At 23.1% G+C, this 17236-nt stretch overlaps 7 protein-coding genes across 7 annotated transcripts; 6 read left to right on the top strand and 1 right to left on the bottom strand.

Annotated features, from left to right (window-relative positions):
• Positions 1-1224: 1224 nt before the first annotated feature.
• FG386_001054 (ubiqutin family protein) lies at positions 1225-3054 on the top strand (the record flags this gene model as incomplete). The annotated part of the gene is made up of 1 exon (XM_067340447.1): positions 1225-3054. One exon carries the CDS (start codon positions 1225-1227, stop codon positions 3052-3054), a length of 1830 nt encoding a protein of 609 aa, XP_067196957.1.
• Positions 3055-3437: 383 nt separating this feature from the next.
• On the top strand, positions 3438-5132 carry FG386_001055 (uncharacterized protein; the record flags this gene model as incomplete). The annotated part of the gene is made up of 1 exon (XM_067340448.1): positions 3438-5132. One exon carries the CDS (start codon positions 3438-3440, stop codon positions 5130-5132), a length of 1695 nt encoding a protein of 564 aa, XP_067196958.1.
• A 279-nt stretch (positions 5133-5411) lies between these two features.
• On the top strand, positions 5412-8462 carry FG386_001056 (uncharacterized protein; the record flags this gene model as incomplete). The annotated part of the gene is made up of 1 exon (XM_067340449.1): positions 5412-8462. The coding sequence occupies one exon, from the start codon at positions 5412-5414 to the stop codon at positions 8460-8462; it is 3051 nt and encodes a 1016-aa protein (XP_067196959.1).
• Positions 8463-8892: 430 nt separating this feature from the next.
• FG386_001057 (NIMA-related kinase 5) lies at positions 8893-12930 on the top strand (the record flags this gene model as incomplete). The annotated part of the gene is made up of 1 exon (XM_067340450.1): positions 8893-12930. One exon carries the CDS (start codon positions 8893-8895, stop codon positions 12928-12930), a length of 4038 nt encoding a protein of 1345 aa, XP_067196960.1.
• Positions 12931-13277: 347 nt separating this feature from the next.
• FG386_001058 (40S ribosomal protein S20) lies at positions 13278-13658 on the top strand (the record flags this gene model as incomplete). Its single annotated transcript, XM_067340451.1, has 1 exon — positions 13278-13658. One exon carries the CDS (start codon positions 13278-13280, stop codon positions 13656-13658), a length of 381 nt encoding a protein of 126 aa, XP_067196961.1.
• Positions 13659-14137: 479 nt separating this feature from the next.
• Positions 14138-14707, top strand: FG386_001059 (uncharacterized protein; the record flags this gene model as incomplete). Its single annotated transcript, XM_067340452.1, has 2 exons — positions 14138-14266; positions 14321-14707. 2 exons carry the CDS (start codon positions 14138-14140, stop codon positions 14705-14707), a joined length of 516 nt encoding a protein of 171 aa, XP_067196962.1.
• A 229-nt stretch (positions 14708-14936) lies between these two features.
• On the bottom strand, positions 14937-16931 carry FG386_001060 (uncharacterized protein; the record flags this gene model as incomplete). Its single annotated transcript, XM_067340453.1, has 1 exon — positions 14937-16931. One exon carries the CDS (start codon positions 16929-16931, stop codon positions 14937-14939), a length of 1995 nt encoding a protein of 664 aa, XP_067196963.1.
• Positions 16932-17236: the final 305 nt, after the last annotated feature.

Below are 17236 nucleotides of genomic sequence, written 5' to 3' on the forward strand. Positions count from 1 at the left end.
CAAACCGCCACAACTATACCGCTTTTTCTGCTTATTCTGACCAATACAAAAATCGTTAAAAAATGTGAAGCCTTTTTTCTTTGATTTGAAAATTTATTTATAATTGTTTACTAATTCTATATAGATTGACCAGATTATTTTTTATTTACGTGTTTTTTATCTTTAAGTTTGTCTCACATATATTCAATTTTAATTGCCACACAATTACATTATTAATGTATCCGAGTTAACGGTCGTATGTAATTGATTATACTAGAATATTTTATTCAAAATAGACCATATATATAATATCTAAAAAAATAATTTCTAAAAATATAGGTACTATTAGTAAGTGTTGTGATTAATTAAAATATGTGTAATATATATGTATTCTAAATGAAGTATATTTAAATTTTATTGTTCCTCTTTTGATAAAATTATTATTTTTATTACATATTTATCCATTATTTCTTGTCAGAAAATACAAGGACGCCACTATAATGGCGCGAAAGTAATATTTATTTGTACTAGGTAATAGCTTAAACCCCTCTAAAATTGAAGAGGGGAAAATATTAAAATATTAGAGGGATTAATAAATTTAATCAAGAAAAACTACAAGGATTGAAAAATTTGATAAAAGAATATAATAACAAATAATATTTTGAAATAAGAAAATACTAAGTAAAAAGATAATAATTTATGAATACTCTGCTTATATAATATAACTGGAATCATATTCTTTAGTAATTTTGGAATTTAGAAATATTATTATTTTTTTCCCATTTTTCAATAATTAACAAACCAATATATATATAAATCACATTTATAACATAGATAAAGCAAATATTAATTAAATGCATTGATATTTATGCATTTATCTGTAGGAACAACAATAATTCAAATACTTTAAAATATTAACTTTTACATTATAACACAAAAAAATTGAAAAAAAGGCATCAGTAGGATTTATTTTATTACAACAATACTTTAATCATAAGATTAAGTACTTTCGTATATAATAAACATATATATGTGATTTAGATGTATATTTATATAAGTTTCGACTACTTTTATGGTAATATAGTGCCGAATTCATAATATTAATTTGGGATAATGTGTTTTTGAAACTAGTTACTTTATTCCTTTATTTTAAAAGTAAGTCAAGATACTTATAAAATTTAAAGTTATACATCATAAATAATAATATTAATAGGTAAGAAGTTATTCACATTAATTATGCTCAATATGTCGAACACTAATACTGAGTCAACAGATAAATTTGTAAAGATTAAAATTAAGAAATTAAATGGTGAAACATTTGAAATACCTGAATTAATAAATGTAAATGATACAACTGTGATAGAACTAAAAGAAGTAATAAGTTCTATTTGTGACATACCTTCAAATGAATTTAGATTAGTTTGGAAAGACAAAATACTATTAAATAATGAATCACTAATAAGTAAATACAATTTAGATAGTGAATCAACACTAATATTAGCTCATTTACCACAAAATAGAAATAATACATCACTTAATAATACATTTACAGAGATACAAAACAATCCTTCAAATCCTGATTCAAATATGTTTAATCATTCTGGTGATGATTTCCTTTCATCTGCATTAGCATCACCATTATTCCAGAATATATTTAGTGATCCGGAAATATTTAAGGTTATGCTGGATTCAAATCCTCAAATTAAAAATTTAAGAGAGCAAAATCCTGAACTAAATCACATTTTTAATGATCCACAATTTCTTCAAATGTCACTTGAAGCTCTTAAAAATCCTGAATTAATGAAAGAAATGATGAGGAATTCAGATAGAGCTATGAGTAATATTGAAAGTATTCCTGGAGGATTCAGCGCACTTAAAAGAATGTATCACACAGTTCAAGAACCAATGTGGGATGCGGCTCTTCATAATCCAGCTGAAAATGTTTCAAATAGTTGTAGTTACATAATAGATAAAACATCTGGACCCAATTCTGAAGCTCTTCCAAATCCGTGGGTTACTAAATCTTCAAGCTCTTCATCTTTAAATTTATTTAATTTTGGTTTTGGTAGTGAATTAAATGACTTTATAAATTTTGGAGGAATTGAAACTTCTGGATTACCAAATTTGGGAAGTCTACCTGGATTCGGAAACAGTGGAATATTGACAAATGAATCATCTCGTACTTCATATATAAGTGGAGACAATCATAATAATATCAACAACAACAATAATAATAATGATAATAATATGCAAAATATTGAGTCAATATTCAGAATGTCAAATAACAATGCTTTAAACTTAGAAGAAAATAACTCTGGTGATATATCTAGTGAAGCAAAAAATTCAAATAACATTCAATTTAATAATTTTACAAACTTTATGGATCTTAATTACTTAAATAACAATACTATGCAGACTGTTATTGATGCCATGAGGAATATTGATATAAATGACTCTTCTAATAATAATGGGTATAATGCTAATTCTAATGCTAATAACAATATAAACAATGAAATAATGCAGTATCCTAACATCAACTTTAATAACACATTTGAAACATTGTTTAATATGTTTAATCAAAGTAATTCCGACTTCTATCCATTCAGACAAGAATCACTTTCTAATACAAATATAAATAATGACATTGGAAAAGATATCTACAATAAAGGTAATGAGAATAATAAAGGCAATAATTATGGTATCAATATTGACAAAGATAATAATAACAATAATGTTAATGATAATGATAATGATAATGATAATGATAATAATAATAACAATAATAATAACAATAATAATAATAATAATAATAATAATAATAATAATAATAATAATAATAATAATAATAATAATAATAATAATAATAATAATAATAATAACAATAATAATAATAATAATAATAATAGCGTTGATAAAGGTAGTCCTAATAATTTAAATAAAAGAGAAAGTTATAACTACCAACTTGAAGTCCTTTCGAATATGGGTTTTACAGATACTGAAGCATGTATAAAAGCACTAACTGAATCAGATGGAAGTATCAACAGAGCCATTGACAGACTTTTAGATCCCAAATAACCTTAATATATGTTTATAAATACAGCTATTGTTACAATACTTTCTACTTTTAATTTTTAAAAAAATGAAAGAATTGTTTTTTTCCTTTAATCCTGTCAATATTTTTCATTTACTGTGTGGGGATTTTAACGTGACACTTGTTTTACCGCCGGATGATATAATTTTTGAGTTAGAATCTATTTTTATGAAATTATTAGACTTTGACGAGTGACTTCAAATAAATTTGACAACTAAGGTTGGAGTATTTGACTTTTTTTTATTTGTATTTATTGTATATTTTTGTTTTTAATTACTAAATATATTTTATATGTATGTTTATATATGCATTTTTTTAGACTAAAGAAAAGATTTTTTTGATAATATTATTTTAGTTTCTTTCATAGATGGATACCATTCAAAAAGGGTCATTTTCTACTAATAAAATTAGATACAACATTGAAGTATGTTTTGATCAACCTTATTACTACAGTTCCGAAAAGGTTCGATGTTATATAAAGGTTAATTTTCAAAAGAATAAAGATAATAGTGACATTAATGGAAATAATGAATTAAAAAAAGAAGATATTTTAGATTATATTACAATACAACTTTACGGTTTTGCAACATATTCAAACGAATTATTAGATAACTTAAACATTAATACAAGTTACATTTCAGTAAATCAACTACTTTCCAATATGATTAGCATTGGGAATAGAAATAACAGATCAATAAACAGTAAAAGTAAGACTATATTTACAAGCAATCCATACATACTCGCAAGTAATATTAAATTAGACGGCTTTGAGGGAAATATAGGTTCATTTACCTACACGTGCTACCTACCACCATTTATTCCTCCAACATACATTGGAAGATACATATCATTTAATTATATTGCATTAATCACTATTGGAATTAATAACATTACAAATAATACCAAATTTTATAAAATGACTGTTAAAGAAAAAAACGAAGATGAGTTAAAAACATATTCAAATTTTCCAATCATTCAAAAGAAATTAAAATTTGACATTAAATGTTTAGGTCCTCATCCAAACTCATTAAAGTTACAATTAAATCAATTTCAATATAAAATTCAACATTACTTACCAATAACTGCAATTGATAATAAAAATTATATTGATTATTATTATGAAAACAACAATACCATTGAAAAAATTCCATCTTTAACTGACACGACAATTACTAATTCAAGTTTGAGTGACAATTTAGGCTTTAAAGTATTTAACCCACTTAATAATAATGACATTATTAAAAACGTTTTAAATATATACAATAAAAAAGTCTCTTATTTAAACAAAATAATGAATCAAGGAGAATTGTATACTCACAAATTAAGATTTTTTGAAAAAAACAATGGGAATGACGTTTACAACTACTTAAGTAACAATCCAAAATCCTCTCTTGAATTACTATGGGAAAATGAGATAGTAATAATTAATTATCCCAAAAAAATGATTTTAAATACAAATAATAATAAAACTCACACTGAAAATCTGACAATTAATTATAAAAACAAACTCGTACTAAACTGTAATATAAAAAATCTAAATAATTGGTCAGAAAAACTACCATTAATTCTCCATTTCAACTTTGCAAATTGCATTTGGAAAACTCAAGAAATACACATAATTATAAATAGAATTGAAAATATTGATAAAAATAATGATGACGAAAAAGAAACTAATACAACTGTAATTTATGATTATAAAAGGTGTAATATTTGGGATCTAGAATTTACACATCAAATTCAACCTATATTTTCTAACATTATTCAATCTATAAATACCAATTCCATATCTATATATTATCAACTCTGCATATACTTTTTTATATTTGATTTTAAAGAGGAAAAAAAAAATGTAAAATATTTAGATTTAAATTTATTCCCAAATATAATTAAACTTTCATGGAAATCCGATAAATTATATATTTTACCAAAATGTGATCAAATCAATTACAAATATTTGGATTTATTTGATCCACCAGATTCCATTAATTCAGAAAACTTTAATCATATATATTCTATATTGCCTAATAATCGTATACAAAACTCGAAGTATATAGAGTTTTGAAATTTAAATTATTTTTATATACACACTTTTTTTCCTTCCTTTCGCATTCAGAATTTAAATACTTGCGGTCAAATATTAACTTTTTTTGTTTAAATTATATATATATATATATATATTCAATTAAATAATAGTCTTACACTTGATATAAATGAAATAGATTTTTAATACAAATTATCTTCAATATATATGTTTTTGGTTGTATTAAGCGTTTTTTTTTTGCTTCTAAATTTCTTAAATAAAGACTATTATTAATATTCTTTATAATACGACAAAATAAACATGAATGTTTGGTCTTTGGGTAGATTTTCATCTGCAAGTGGATGTAACATTAGTTCTGGATTAAATCACATTGGCTACTTTGCATATAGCATTAACTTAAAAATTATAATTATTGATTTAAATTCAATAATTGATGGAAATAATGGCAACTTACTTCTTAGATCAAATACTTTTAATAGAATTGTAATTGATTTTCAAGGAATAAATACATCTATAAGATTTTGGAAGGACTATAAGGCAACAAGTGCATATAACAATAATAATAATGATAATATAAGAATAAGTATTTACAATAAAATAAGTATTAAATCTTTATATGTAAATGAAATTACTTGGGGGCCTTTTATAAATTTTAGGTGGTCTGTATTATTTACATTATTAAATAATGGATTAATTTGTGTTTGGTTGATTCCTATTACAGATTCATTTTCACTTTCATCCTATTCTCCAAATCCATCCTTTGATTTACTTGAATTAATTTACAAAGAAATAATTAACAACAATAATATTATTGAATTTGATTTATTAGATATGAAAAAAGTAGATAAAAAAATAATAGATTTTTTCTATTTTGACTTGTTATTAAATACAGAAAATCCAAATATTCAATCTTGTTCATTCTCTACTCAACAAATTTGTTTATATTTAAACAATATGTATTTATATTATATTGCAGCTTTTTGGAATAATTTTATTGTGATTTACAAATTTTTAGTATATACCAATAATGAAAATGGAGATAAAAATTCATTAAATAAAATTCTTAATTTAAAAAATCAAGAATTATTAGATAAGTTTCCTCAAATTCCATACTTTGATTGCAAACCTATTTTTATTACTAGAATTCCTGACATAAGTGATAGTGAAATAATTACATGCTGTTTTATAACTGATACTTGGAAATCAAATATTAATAATTTGTATTTTGAGATTTTTATAGGTACTTCCAATGGAAGAATATTATTAATTCAATTCAATATTAACGAAAAAGAGGAATTAAATTGTATTAATGTAGTTGAATTAAAAAGAATAGTTCCAAAAACACCAATTTCAATATTAAATTGTGTTAAAATTAAAAAAAATAGTGAGAATAAGTACATTTGGTCCGCTTCATACAGTGCAAATATTATATTTGGAGAGATAAATATAGATAATGGTTTAACTAATACTGATATAAAAAATTTTAATAATTCACTAGAACACAAGTTTCCTATAAAAACTATTAAAATTATAAATGATACATTTTTTAACGGAAAATTATATCATATTTCTTTTTTCTCTGTGGATCAAACTGGGGTTGGTATTTTATATTGTTTTGATTTGGACAATAATATGATCATCTCTTTTCAGACATTATCAATGAATAAATTAAGTAATTCTCAAAACATATTTCCTATTTTTGATCAAAACCTTTACTTTTTAAATGATGATCAGTCAAATAATTCCAATAATTTACAATCAAATAAAGTTTCATTCGAAAGCTTACAAAATGTTCCATTAAGTATACAAAACTACAAAAATAATATTGAAGATTATACTTTAGTTTCACTTGCTAATTCAACAATACCTACTCAATTTAATTATATTATAAATGATATTCAGACTTATTCGGTTGCACTATTATACTCACCTAAATCAAATACTATTAGAATTATATTGGTGTTCAATCCATTTTCAATAGTAGACCATATAACAAAAAGAATAAACACTCATTTTTACCAAGTAAATAAACTAATTAGTGATACTATTAATAAAAGACATAATGATTATTATTCATTATTTGATAATTTATCAAAAATTATTTCTTGTTTATTTACACTAAATGATATTAGACTTTTACTTTGTGGGCCACTTTCAATGCATAAAATACCAACTTTAGATGATTCAAATGAAGATAATAATGTCGAAATAAATGAATCAAAGTATTCAGATAATAATAATAATAATAATATTAACATTAATAACCCTTATTCTTTCTTGAATTTTAGTTTTGGAAAATCATTAAAATTAAAGATTGATAATAATAATAACGATAAATTTAAGGATGAAAACAATAACGATTTAATGACTTATTTCACTTATTTATTTTATTATAACATACCCGATGAAGTTATATATAGTGCAATCTCGTATTTAAATATTGATAATGAATTTCAAGAAAACGCTTATGATTATTTAATTAATTCAAAACTTGTATTTTCAAATTTATTATTAATTTATATTTGCTACATTGTTGAATTAGAACCATTCATACCAAAATATATGGAAAGCATTATTGATTTAAAACAAGGTTACATTGAATCAACAATAATTACACTTATTGAATTTTACTACTCTTCTGTAGACTTAATTTCAGACATATCTAACAATAATATTAATGAAAATAAACAAAAAATATTTATATATGAATATAAAATGATTTATTTAATTAGGATGATTAATTCAATTAGATGTTTAATTTTGCTTTTATATTCACGTTCTAACGATAAAATTGATGATACAACAGTGATAAGAGAAGAAAAAATATCAATTTATCTCAAAAAGTTACTGTATTATATAAGCTTTCAAATTAACAAGCTATCTAGATCTGATAAAATGATTGAAAATGATGACAAACATTATATTTGGGATTGCATTAATAATAACGCACCAATTCACATCAATAAGCTTAATTATTTATATTTAAAAAAAATTCAGGAAACAAAATGTTATTTGCTTTCAGACAATGATTACAATTTATTTATTTGCTCTCATATTTTAAACACTGAATTAAAAAATAACCAAGATGAAATAGATATGGATAATTGTATTTATTCATTACCTATATGCCCAATTACATTCCTACCTATTACTACATCCTCTGAATTCAGACATTTATCATGTAGTTCATGTGGAAAAATTACATTTATTCATAAAAACTTAATAGGTGATAATAATATTATTATTGATGATATATCTGAATCATATGACTTGTTCGAAAGATATACTTTAAAAAACGGATATATTTCCTGTCAACTGTGTTTGAACTTCGTAGAACTTTTAGAAATATAATATATATTTATTTATTTTTTTTTTTTTTTTAATTATTTATTTTGTTTTTGTTTTAGACTTTGCTTAATAATTTTTTATTCATGCATTTACATGCATTCAAAATAGATAACATGCTAATATTAAACAATACATGTGGATACACCGGTAAATAAATATTTTATCTTTTTTAAACGAATAATTGATGAATTTATTCTTTTAGGAAGATAAATTAGGCTTACGTATAAAAAGAATTATAATGCGAATAGTAAACGTTATATTGTAAGATAAGGAAAGAAAACTGGATAACCTATTAACTATTAAAAAAAAGTAAAAATTTTAATCAACTTTGACATGAAAACAATAAATATTTTAAATTAACTAATACATCAACGTTTAACACATAATTGCTTAATAATAGCTGAAAAAAGTGATTTAAAGTATAATTGATTTAATGAAATTGACAATACCTTTTTTGCCACGAAATTCATCCTTTGATTTTATAAAGAATAACTACAGAATAATAGAGTATGTTGGTAAAGGCCAATTTGGTAATACATATAAAGTTGAAAATATTATTGATAATAAGATATGGTTAGCAAAATGTATTGATCTCTCACAGATGGATGAAGATGATAAAAAAAGAAGTTTGCAAGAAGCAGAAATAATGAAGAACATAAATAACCCATATGTAATAAAGTGCCATGAATCCTTTATTCACGATGATATTTATCTTGTAATAATAATGGAATATTGCAATAATGGTGATATAGGAAAAGTGATTGAATCATGTATACTTAGAAAAGAATATTTATCAGAAGAAATAATATTGAAATGGTCTTCACAATTGATTGCTGGAATATACTATTTGCATAGTGAATGCAAAATAATACATAGAGATATAAAACCATCAAATATATTCATAAGGGACAATGGAGATGTAGTTATCGGTGATTTTGGAATAAGTAGAATAATGAAAAGTATGTCGGTGTCATTTACATTAACATCGATTGGAACTCCACAGTATATGTCACCAGAAATGTGTGAAAATAAACCTTATACATATAAGAGTGATATATGGTCGTTTGGTTGTGTGTTATATGAATTAACTGCACTCAAACCTCCATTTTCAGGTGATTCATTACTCTCACTTGCATGGAACATATCGTTTCAAGATATTGAACCTTTGCCCAATTGTTTTTCAAAAGAATTATTTAAATTGATTAAAAAATTATTGTCAAGGAATCCTAAAGTAAGACCAAATCCAGATCAAATATTAGATGATTCTCTTTTTCACAAATACAAAAACTCATTGTTATATTTACCGTTGGAAAAAAACAATGAAAAAATTGAAATAAGAAAGGATTATATAAAACAAAAATGTAGTGATACCAAAAATAAAAAAGAATATATTGATCTTATTAAACCTAAAATGATTTTTAATAATAATACAAATTATTATTACCATGATTTTAAGACTATAAATGGGACAATTAGAAAAGTAAAAAAACACTATTACAGTATTAAAATGGACAATCATTCTAGAATGAACGACTTTAAGATAAAAATTGAGGGTTTAACAATCAGTAAAATGAATGAAATTAAAAAAAAAATGAGAAATTTATACAATTCAAAATATGACAAGACTAAGACTTTTTCATATTTGTTATCCTCAAATTTTTTAAAGGAAACACAATTTGATAAATTTAACAATAAATATATAAATAATGATAATAAGATTTTTGATGAAATAAGCAATTTTTATTATCATTACTTTGTAATTATAGTAGCCAGGGTTCAATATAAAATATTTAATTATGTTGAAAAACTAAATAAATTGACAAAAGGGGTTCAAATAAACAAATTATTAGTTCAAAATTTAAAGTGTTGTTATGGTATTGATTTTAAAAAAGAAACAGTTACTATAAACTGGTTTTCAAAATTTGTTGAGGAGTTAAATCTCGATATTTCAGAGACAGAGCAGTTATTGTTTTTGACATACATTGGACATATTATTCGTTCAAATAATATAAGAAATAACAAAAATAAAGCAGTAAATAACACTATCGATAATGAAACAGAATATGAAAACTCATTCTTAAATAGTGATTATTGTGTTAAATGTTTAGAATTATTTGAAAACAATGGAATTACTGGTATTTCAAACATAGTTAACTGTGAAAATATAAATATTGAATCTTTAATATTGTTGAACAACTTAAAGTTACCAAAGATACATGATTTTATTTATAAATTGCTTATATGGAATAAAATTAAAGTAAAAAATACAGAAAATCCAATAATAAAAGAAATATTATCTTTAACAACATCAAAGATTAGTAATAAACAGACTAACTCAATGACTTATAATAACAAATATTTGTATTTATTTATTACAGATTGGATTAAATTCATTTTAAAACCAATAATAACTTTAAATATCACAAATAAATCAAAAATTAACAGTAAAAATATTAAAAATATTACATTGAGGGAGGGACTTTATTTTTTTGACGAAAAAAGTAATGGGATACTGTCAAGACAACACTTTAAAACAGCTTTATATTTACTATTTCCAAAACTAACTACTGTTAAATTGAATTGGTTATTCGCATTAGCACCAAAGGATTATTTTGGAAATGTGGTATACCATAAATTTTTGAATTTTATTGATGATATAACAAATTTGGAATATAAAACTAGTGAAATATTAGTTGAACATAATCTTAATATTGGCAATGAATACGGATTATCAAAATATGGAACATTCAATTTCAAAAAATTGTTCGATAAATATTGTCTTAATAATAATATAAATAGCGAAGAAACTATTCCAGGTACAATGCATTTATATGATGAAGCACTTAACGGCATTTGTATAGGATTTGATGATCCTATACTAAGAATTAAAGAGAGAATCAATTTTAATTTTAATAAAAATGAAAACAGTTTTTTCGATGATGACCTTCAATGTAATATTAAAGATAATATATTTTTATGTGCTACTCAGGATATATTGCTGTTTAATAATAATAAAAATAATAAAAAACCTTATAAATCACAGAAATTACTGCATAAAACAACCTTATTAAATTATAATAATTCTCTTAATATTAATGATAATAAATTTATGAATTTTCAACTAAGCAAGACAATAGAATTGAATAAGAATAAACTAATATCTGAAAACAAAAGCTTTTACAATTTAATGACTAGTCATGAAAAAACTAACACAATGAAAAAGTTATTTGAAATGAATTATTTGGCTTTATCAATTAAAAATATAAAACAATTTTATTTAAAACAAAAAGTTGATTTTTTTAAATTTAATGTAATTTTATCAAAAAGTCACTATCATTTAATATTAATAATAGTCAATCATTTAGAAAAACTGATTAAGTCAATACAGATTGAAAGACTGTATACATGTTGGACAACAGCAAAGGCATCAAAGAATAAAACTATATTTAACAAAATATTGGGAAGATTAAAAGAAATAAGAAATAATTCAAGTGATACATTGATTAAATTAATTTTTTACTTAGATTTATCTGAGAAAGAAAATATAGAAAATCAAGAATTAAGGCATTATTTCAGTCAAATATACAAACTTAAGATTGTACTAATTAAATTAAAAAATAATTTAACACTTCAAAGGGAAGCAATAGATTGCATAATGAAAATAACTGATAGAATGAAAACGACACTAAATATAGAAAATAATGATGAAAATAACATTCATAAAATTAATATCAGTTGTGAAAGTGATTTTAAAAAAATTGGAAATTTTAAAAATATTTTTAAACAATTAATTAATAATAAAACTGAATTTACAATGTCAAATAAAAAATATGACTTTAAATATGATAATTTAATAAAAAATAAAGAATTTAATAATTTAAATTCTCCAAAAATAAATAATAATATTATTAGTGAAATGAATTCATGTGAAAAAGAATTTGATTGGATAGGGATATTTTTAGCGTCATTCGAATTCTTTAGTGAAACTACAATAGATCTGATACAGTACTCAATAAATATTATTTCTATGCTAAACAAAAAAGGAAATGAATTTGAAAAAGACCCATATAAAAATTACTTAATAAAAAAGTATAAAGAATGGTCTTATTTAAAGGAACATGTATCACGAGAGTGCGCTTTTGTTGCATCAATAGAAGTAAATAAAGATTCAAATAGAGACTTAGAAACAATTAGAATATTTTTAGAGCTTTTGGGTGCAAGAAGATATCAACTTACCGTTTCACTTCAGGAACAGAGCAAAATTGAAAAAAAGCTTTTCAGAGAACTGCATGTATTAGAAGAATTACTATGGCATAGTCAAAAACAAAAGCTTTTAAAAGAAAACAAGGTAATTGAAGAATATAAATTTAACAATGAAGACTGGTTATTTATTGGCGAGAAAACATGTATGGAATTACATAATACATGTATCAAATTAATTAATGACATAATTACATTTAACGAACAATAAAAAAAATCACAACTTTCAATTAAAGGTTGTGCCGCCTTTAGTAGTAACGATGAGACGGGATCATAATATATTTTGGTACGTTAATTAAATATTGTTTATTCTTATATATAATAAGAATATTTTGTTGAAATGTCGAAGTTAGTATTAAGTATTTATCAAAGGAACATAAGTATATATAATTGTTTTTTTTAAATATTTACCGCATTAGATAAAGACTTGTAAATAAAGTAAAAATTGAAATTAAAATTGAAGAAGAATTTTCTTGTGCTTTTAATTCAAATAGTTAATACGTTCTGTTCAAAATTTTAAATTCCTAGAGAGGTAGAGAATAATCAATTATTTTAAGAATGTCAGCAGCAGTAATGAAACAGTCGGATAAACAGTTTGGCCAATTCGGCACAGAACAACAGATACAACTACATAAAATAAGAATCACCTTATCAAGCAAAAATTTAAAGTCAATAGAACGTGTATGCACTGATTTAATTCAGAGTGCTAAGCAAAAGGACTTAAAAGTTAAAGGTCCAGTTAGGATGCCTGTTAAGACATTAAGAATAACTACAAGAAAATCTCCATGTGGTGAAGGTTCTAAGACCTGGGACAGATATGAATTACGAATTTACAAGAGAGTAATCGATTTATACTCTTCTAGTGATGTTGTAAGACAAATCACATCTATTAATATTGATCCAGGTGTAGAAGTAGAGGTTACAATATCTGATTTATAAGTGAACTAATTTCCTATTGAAAAAAATACTTCGATTTTAAATATTATACTCATTTGAATGAATTTGTATACCATTTTATCATTCAGAACAAATATTATTTTCAATGCTTTTTTATAGTTTTAATATTATTTTGATGAGAATATAGAAAAAATAGGTATCTAAACAAATATTACTATAGGAAATTTAAAAGCCTTATTATTCTTATTTAAGTCCTAATGGATAATAAGAAATTAAGGTATTCACTTGTAACGAATAAGTGATATTTCTATTCTAGGAAATATAACAACTCTTATTTTTTATATTTGTTCCTATCTGAGTAACTTCTAGTAATATATTTTTTTTTCATAGGATATATTGTGTAATTCAGATTGGTTGGTGTTTTTGGAGGGAAATTTTGCCTTGAATAGAATATAAGTAGACGCAATCACAAAGTAACAAGTTAATGTTAGTGGAAGAATACTATGTGAAATAGCACAAATATGGATAATATAAATCCAACAATATATTTTAGGCCGGTAGATAAATGCAAATTTACTAGTATTACAGCAAAGTCTTTATTTTCAGATGAATACTCTACAAATAAAAGTGAAGAAATTATAACTCAATGTGTATGTTTATTTTAAAAATTATTTTATTCTGAATAAGTTTTAACTATATTTTAGGAAATATATGATGCAATAAAAGATATAATGGACCCAGAGTACCCTTTAACTTTAGAACAATTAGATGTTGTTTCATATGGGAATATAACAATAGATAATGATAATAAAATAATATTTGTGTCATTTAAACCAACAGTTACAAATTGTTCTCAAGCTAGTTTAATAGGTCTTTCTATATTTTTTAAATTGTACTCAATACTAAGAAATGATTTTAAAATAGTAATAAAAGTAGTTAAAGGCACACATGATTTAGAGGATGCAATAAATAAACAACTTAAGGATAAAGAAAGGGTTTTTGCTGCTCTTGAAAATCCACAAATATTCAAAACTATAACTAAAGGACTTTGCAATTCTTATATTTGGGAAGATGATTCCCTACTATATTAAAAATAAATGAATAGTATTTTTAAAATTAAGTACTATATATTGATTTTTTTTAAATATTAATTATGTGCTACTAATTCATTATTGCTATTACTGTTATAAAATACATTTATATCAGAATAATTATTATATAATTAGTTAAATGAATTTGTCTTAATTAAAGAAATATTTATATTTGTATATAATAATATATATAATAGGCCTTAATACTTAACAAACTAATTATTAGTATTTAATCATTCTTCAATTTGGTGCTGTTTTCCGTATTATACTTTTTATTTAATGAAAATCTTAATAAAATAAAGAATATAATAATATTAGGGGTGAATATATAGGCAAATTGGAATATATTTAGTGAATACCAGTAACATAATATTATTGAAAATGATATTATTAATGATATGAATGTAAGTAACTTTAGTATCGAAAAATTGAATTTAAATTTTTCGTTTCTAACAATTTTGTTCCATGTTTGAAATAGTAAAACAATAAAAAATAAAATAATAATTGAAAATAGGTACGGAAATAATGGACCAGGGAGTTTTCTGGGTTCCTTAAATTTGTATATTATTTCATCCTTCGGATAATATTTAGCCATATTTGGGTGTATTTTAAATGGACATAGTTTTTCAAAAACAGTACTTTCATTCTTATTAACAATAATATTAGTTTTAAATTCATATAAGTTATCTGTATTTTCACTTTCGTTAGAAATATTATTTAATAAAAATCTAATGGAAAATTCACTAGATGAACATATCAATTTATCTTTAGTTAAATCAATAAAAAATTTAAATGTATTTTTTTCTTTAATTGCAGATATCAGGTTTATAGTTCTTGTACCGATTGTATCTAAAGGCTCCAAGGCTTTTATTTCTAAAAAAGCAAGATAATTAAACATTGAATAGTAATCAAAGTATTTAATATTAGTTTCCAAAATAATTGCCATTTTATGCGTCTGTATGTTTTCGTTATATTCAATTATCATTTCATTCATACCTTGATTTTTCATTTCAATTCCATTGCTAAGATAAAACTTTTTGTTAGTTAAAATTAAGTTTTTATTTAATTGGATATTGTTATTTACATTTAGTATTGGTATCACAGTTTCTTTAGATATTATAGATTTCGCGGATATTTTTATTTTAAATAAATTAATGATAAGATCATCTGTAATTTGAGTTATTACTTTACTATTTTCTCTATTATTTAATATAAGTTCATACTCGCATGTTTTTGGAATATTTTTTATACTAATATAGCTGGAATAGTTGTTGTTTTGAACAGATAATTCTAATCCATCTATAATTTTTCCATTTGCATCACAAAATGTAAACGAAGATATCTTATTTTTATCGTTTTTTGAGATAAATCCCTGTATTATGTGTAAGCCTGATTCTGTTAATAATTTTCTTGTTATAATGTATTCATTTACAATATCAATACTTTTAATATCATTAATATTTGTCTTTGAAAGACTATTCATCATTTGATGAATGCTCATAGGAACATCAGTAAAAATAGCAGGACGTTTTAAGTAAAAGTAAGCTCTTGTTAATAATGAAAAATACAAAACATATGACTCTAAAGATAATATATTATTTATTTCAAATTTGTTTTCCCATTCTAATATTGATGTTAATATTTTAATGTAGTTTGTACTTTTATTTCCCATTTTATATAGTTGAGATATTGTACCAAACAAATACGATATATCATTGTAATCAAGTAATGTACTTTTCAATTTTTGCAGTTTGCTTATTTCGTCATTTATAATTTCATTGATATCATCTAATATTTCTTCTTTTCCCAACACAGTAGCAATATCAGAAGGCAAATTCGTCAATATTATACTTAAGTAATATAAATCTTTCATTTTTGGTTTGTTTGATTTCATAAAATGTTGTTTCAGTAGTTCTGCAGATGAAATAGAATTTTTAATGTCACAATCTATTAAAGCTGATGCAAATATTGAACAACTCAATTCAGTTAATGGTGTGTCTACCTTTTGTATTTTAAATTTGAATGTGTTGCAAAGAAAGTTAGTATCATTTTTATGTATCTGATTCAATGATAACAATCTAAACAACAGTGAATCACATGATCCAACATTCTCCAAAACGTTTATTTTTACATCATGGATAGTTGAAAGTAACTGTCCCCTAATTAGTAGTGGTATAAAATAAATTAATAGTAAAAATGATTTAATTCCCTTTGATGCCTTCATAATAACGGTTTATTTACTAATTTTAAATCAGACAAGAAAAGTAGTCGGTCACAATTCCATATATAGCCTAATTTTATTGTTTAAGACTATTAACAAACTATATATTCAATATCGATTTAAATAATATTCTTGTATTAACTAAAAATGAACACATTCAGTAAAAGGGCTTTTAAAAAGTGCTCTTAGCGCCTATTGTTATTTTTTACTGCTTACAGTCTGATTATTAAAAGATTGAAGTTAAAAATATTAATAATAATTAATATGTACTAAAAAAATTTATGATTCAGTAAAAAACAATTAAGTAA

Source organism: Cryptosporidium ryanae (genome assembly GCF_009792415.1).
Source record: "Cryptosporidium ryanae isolate 45019 chromosome Unknown contig_20, whole genome shotgun sequence".
Classification (NCBI taxonomy): Eukaryota; Apicomplexa; class Conoidasida; order Eucoccidiorida; family Cryptosporidiidae; genus Cryptosporidium; species Cryptosporidium ryanae.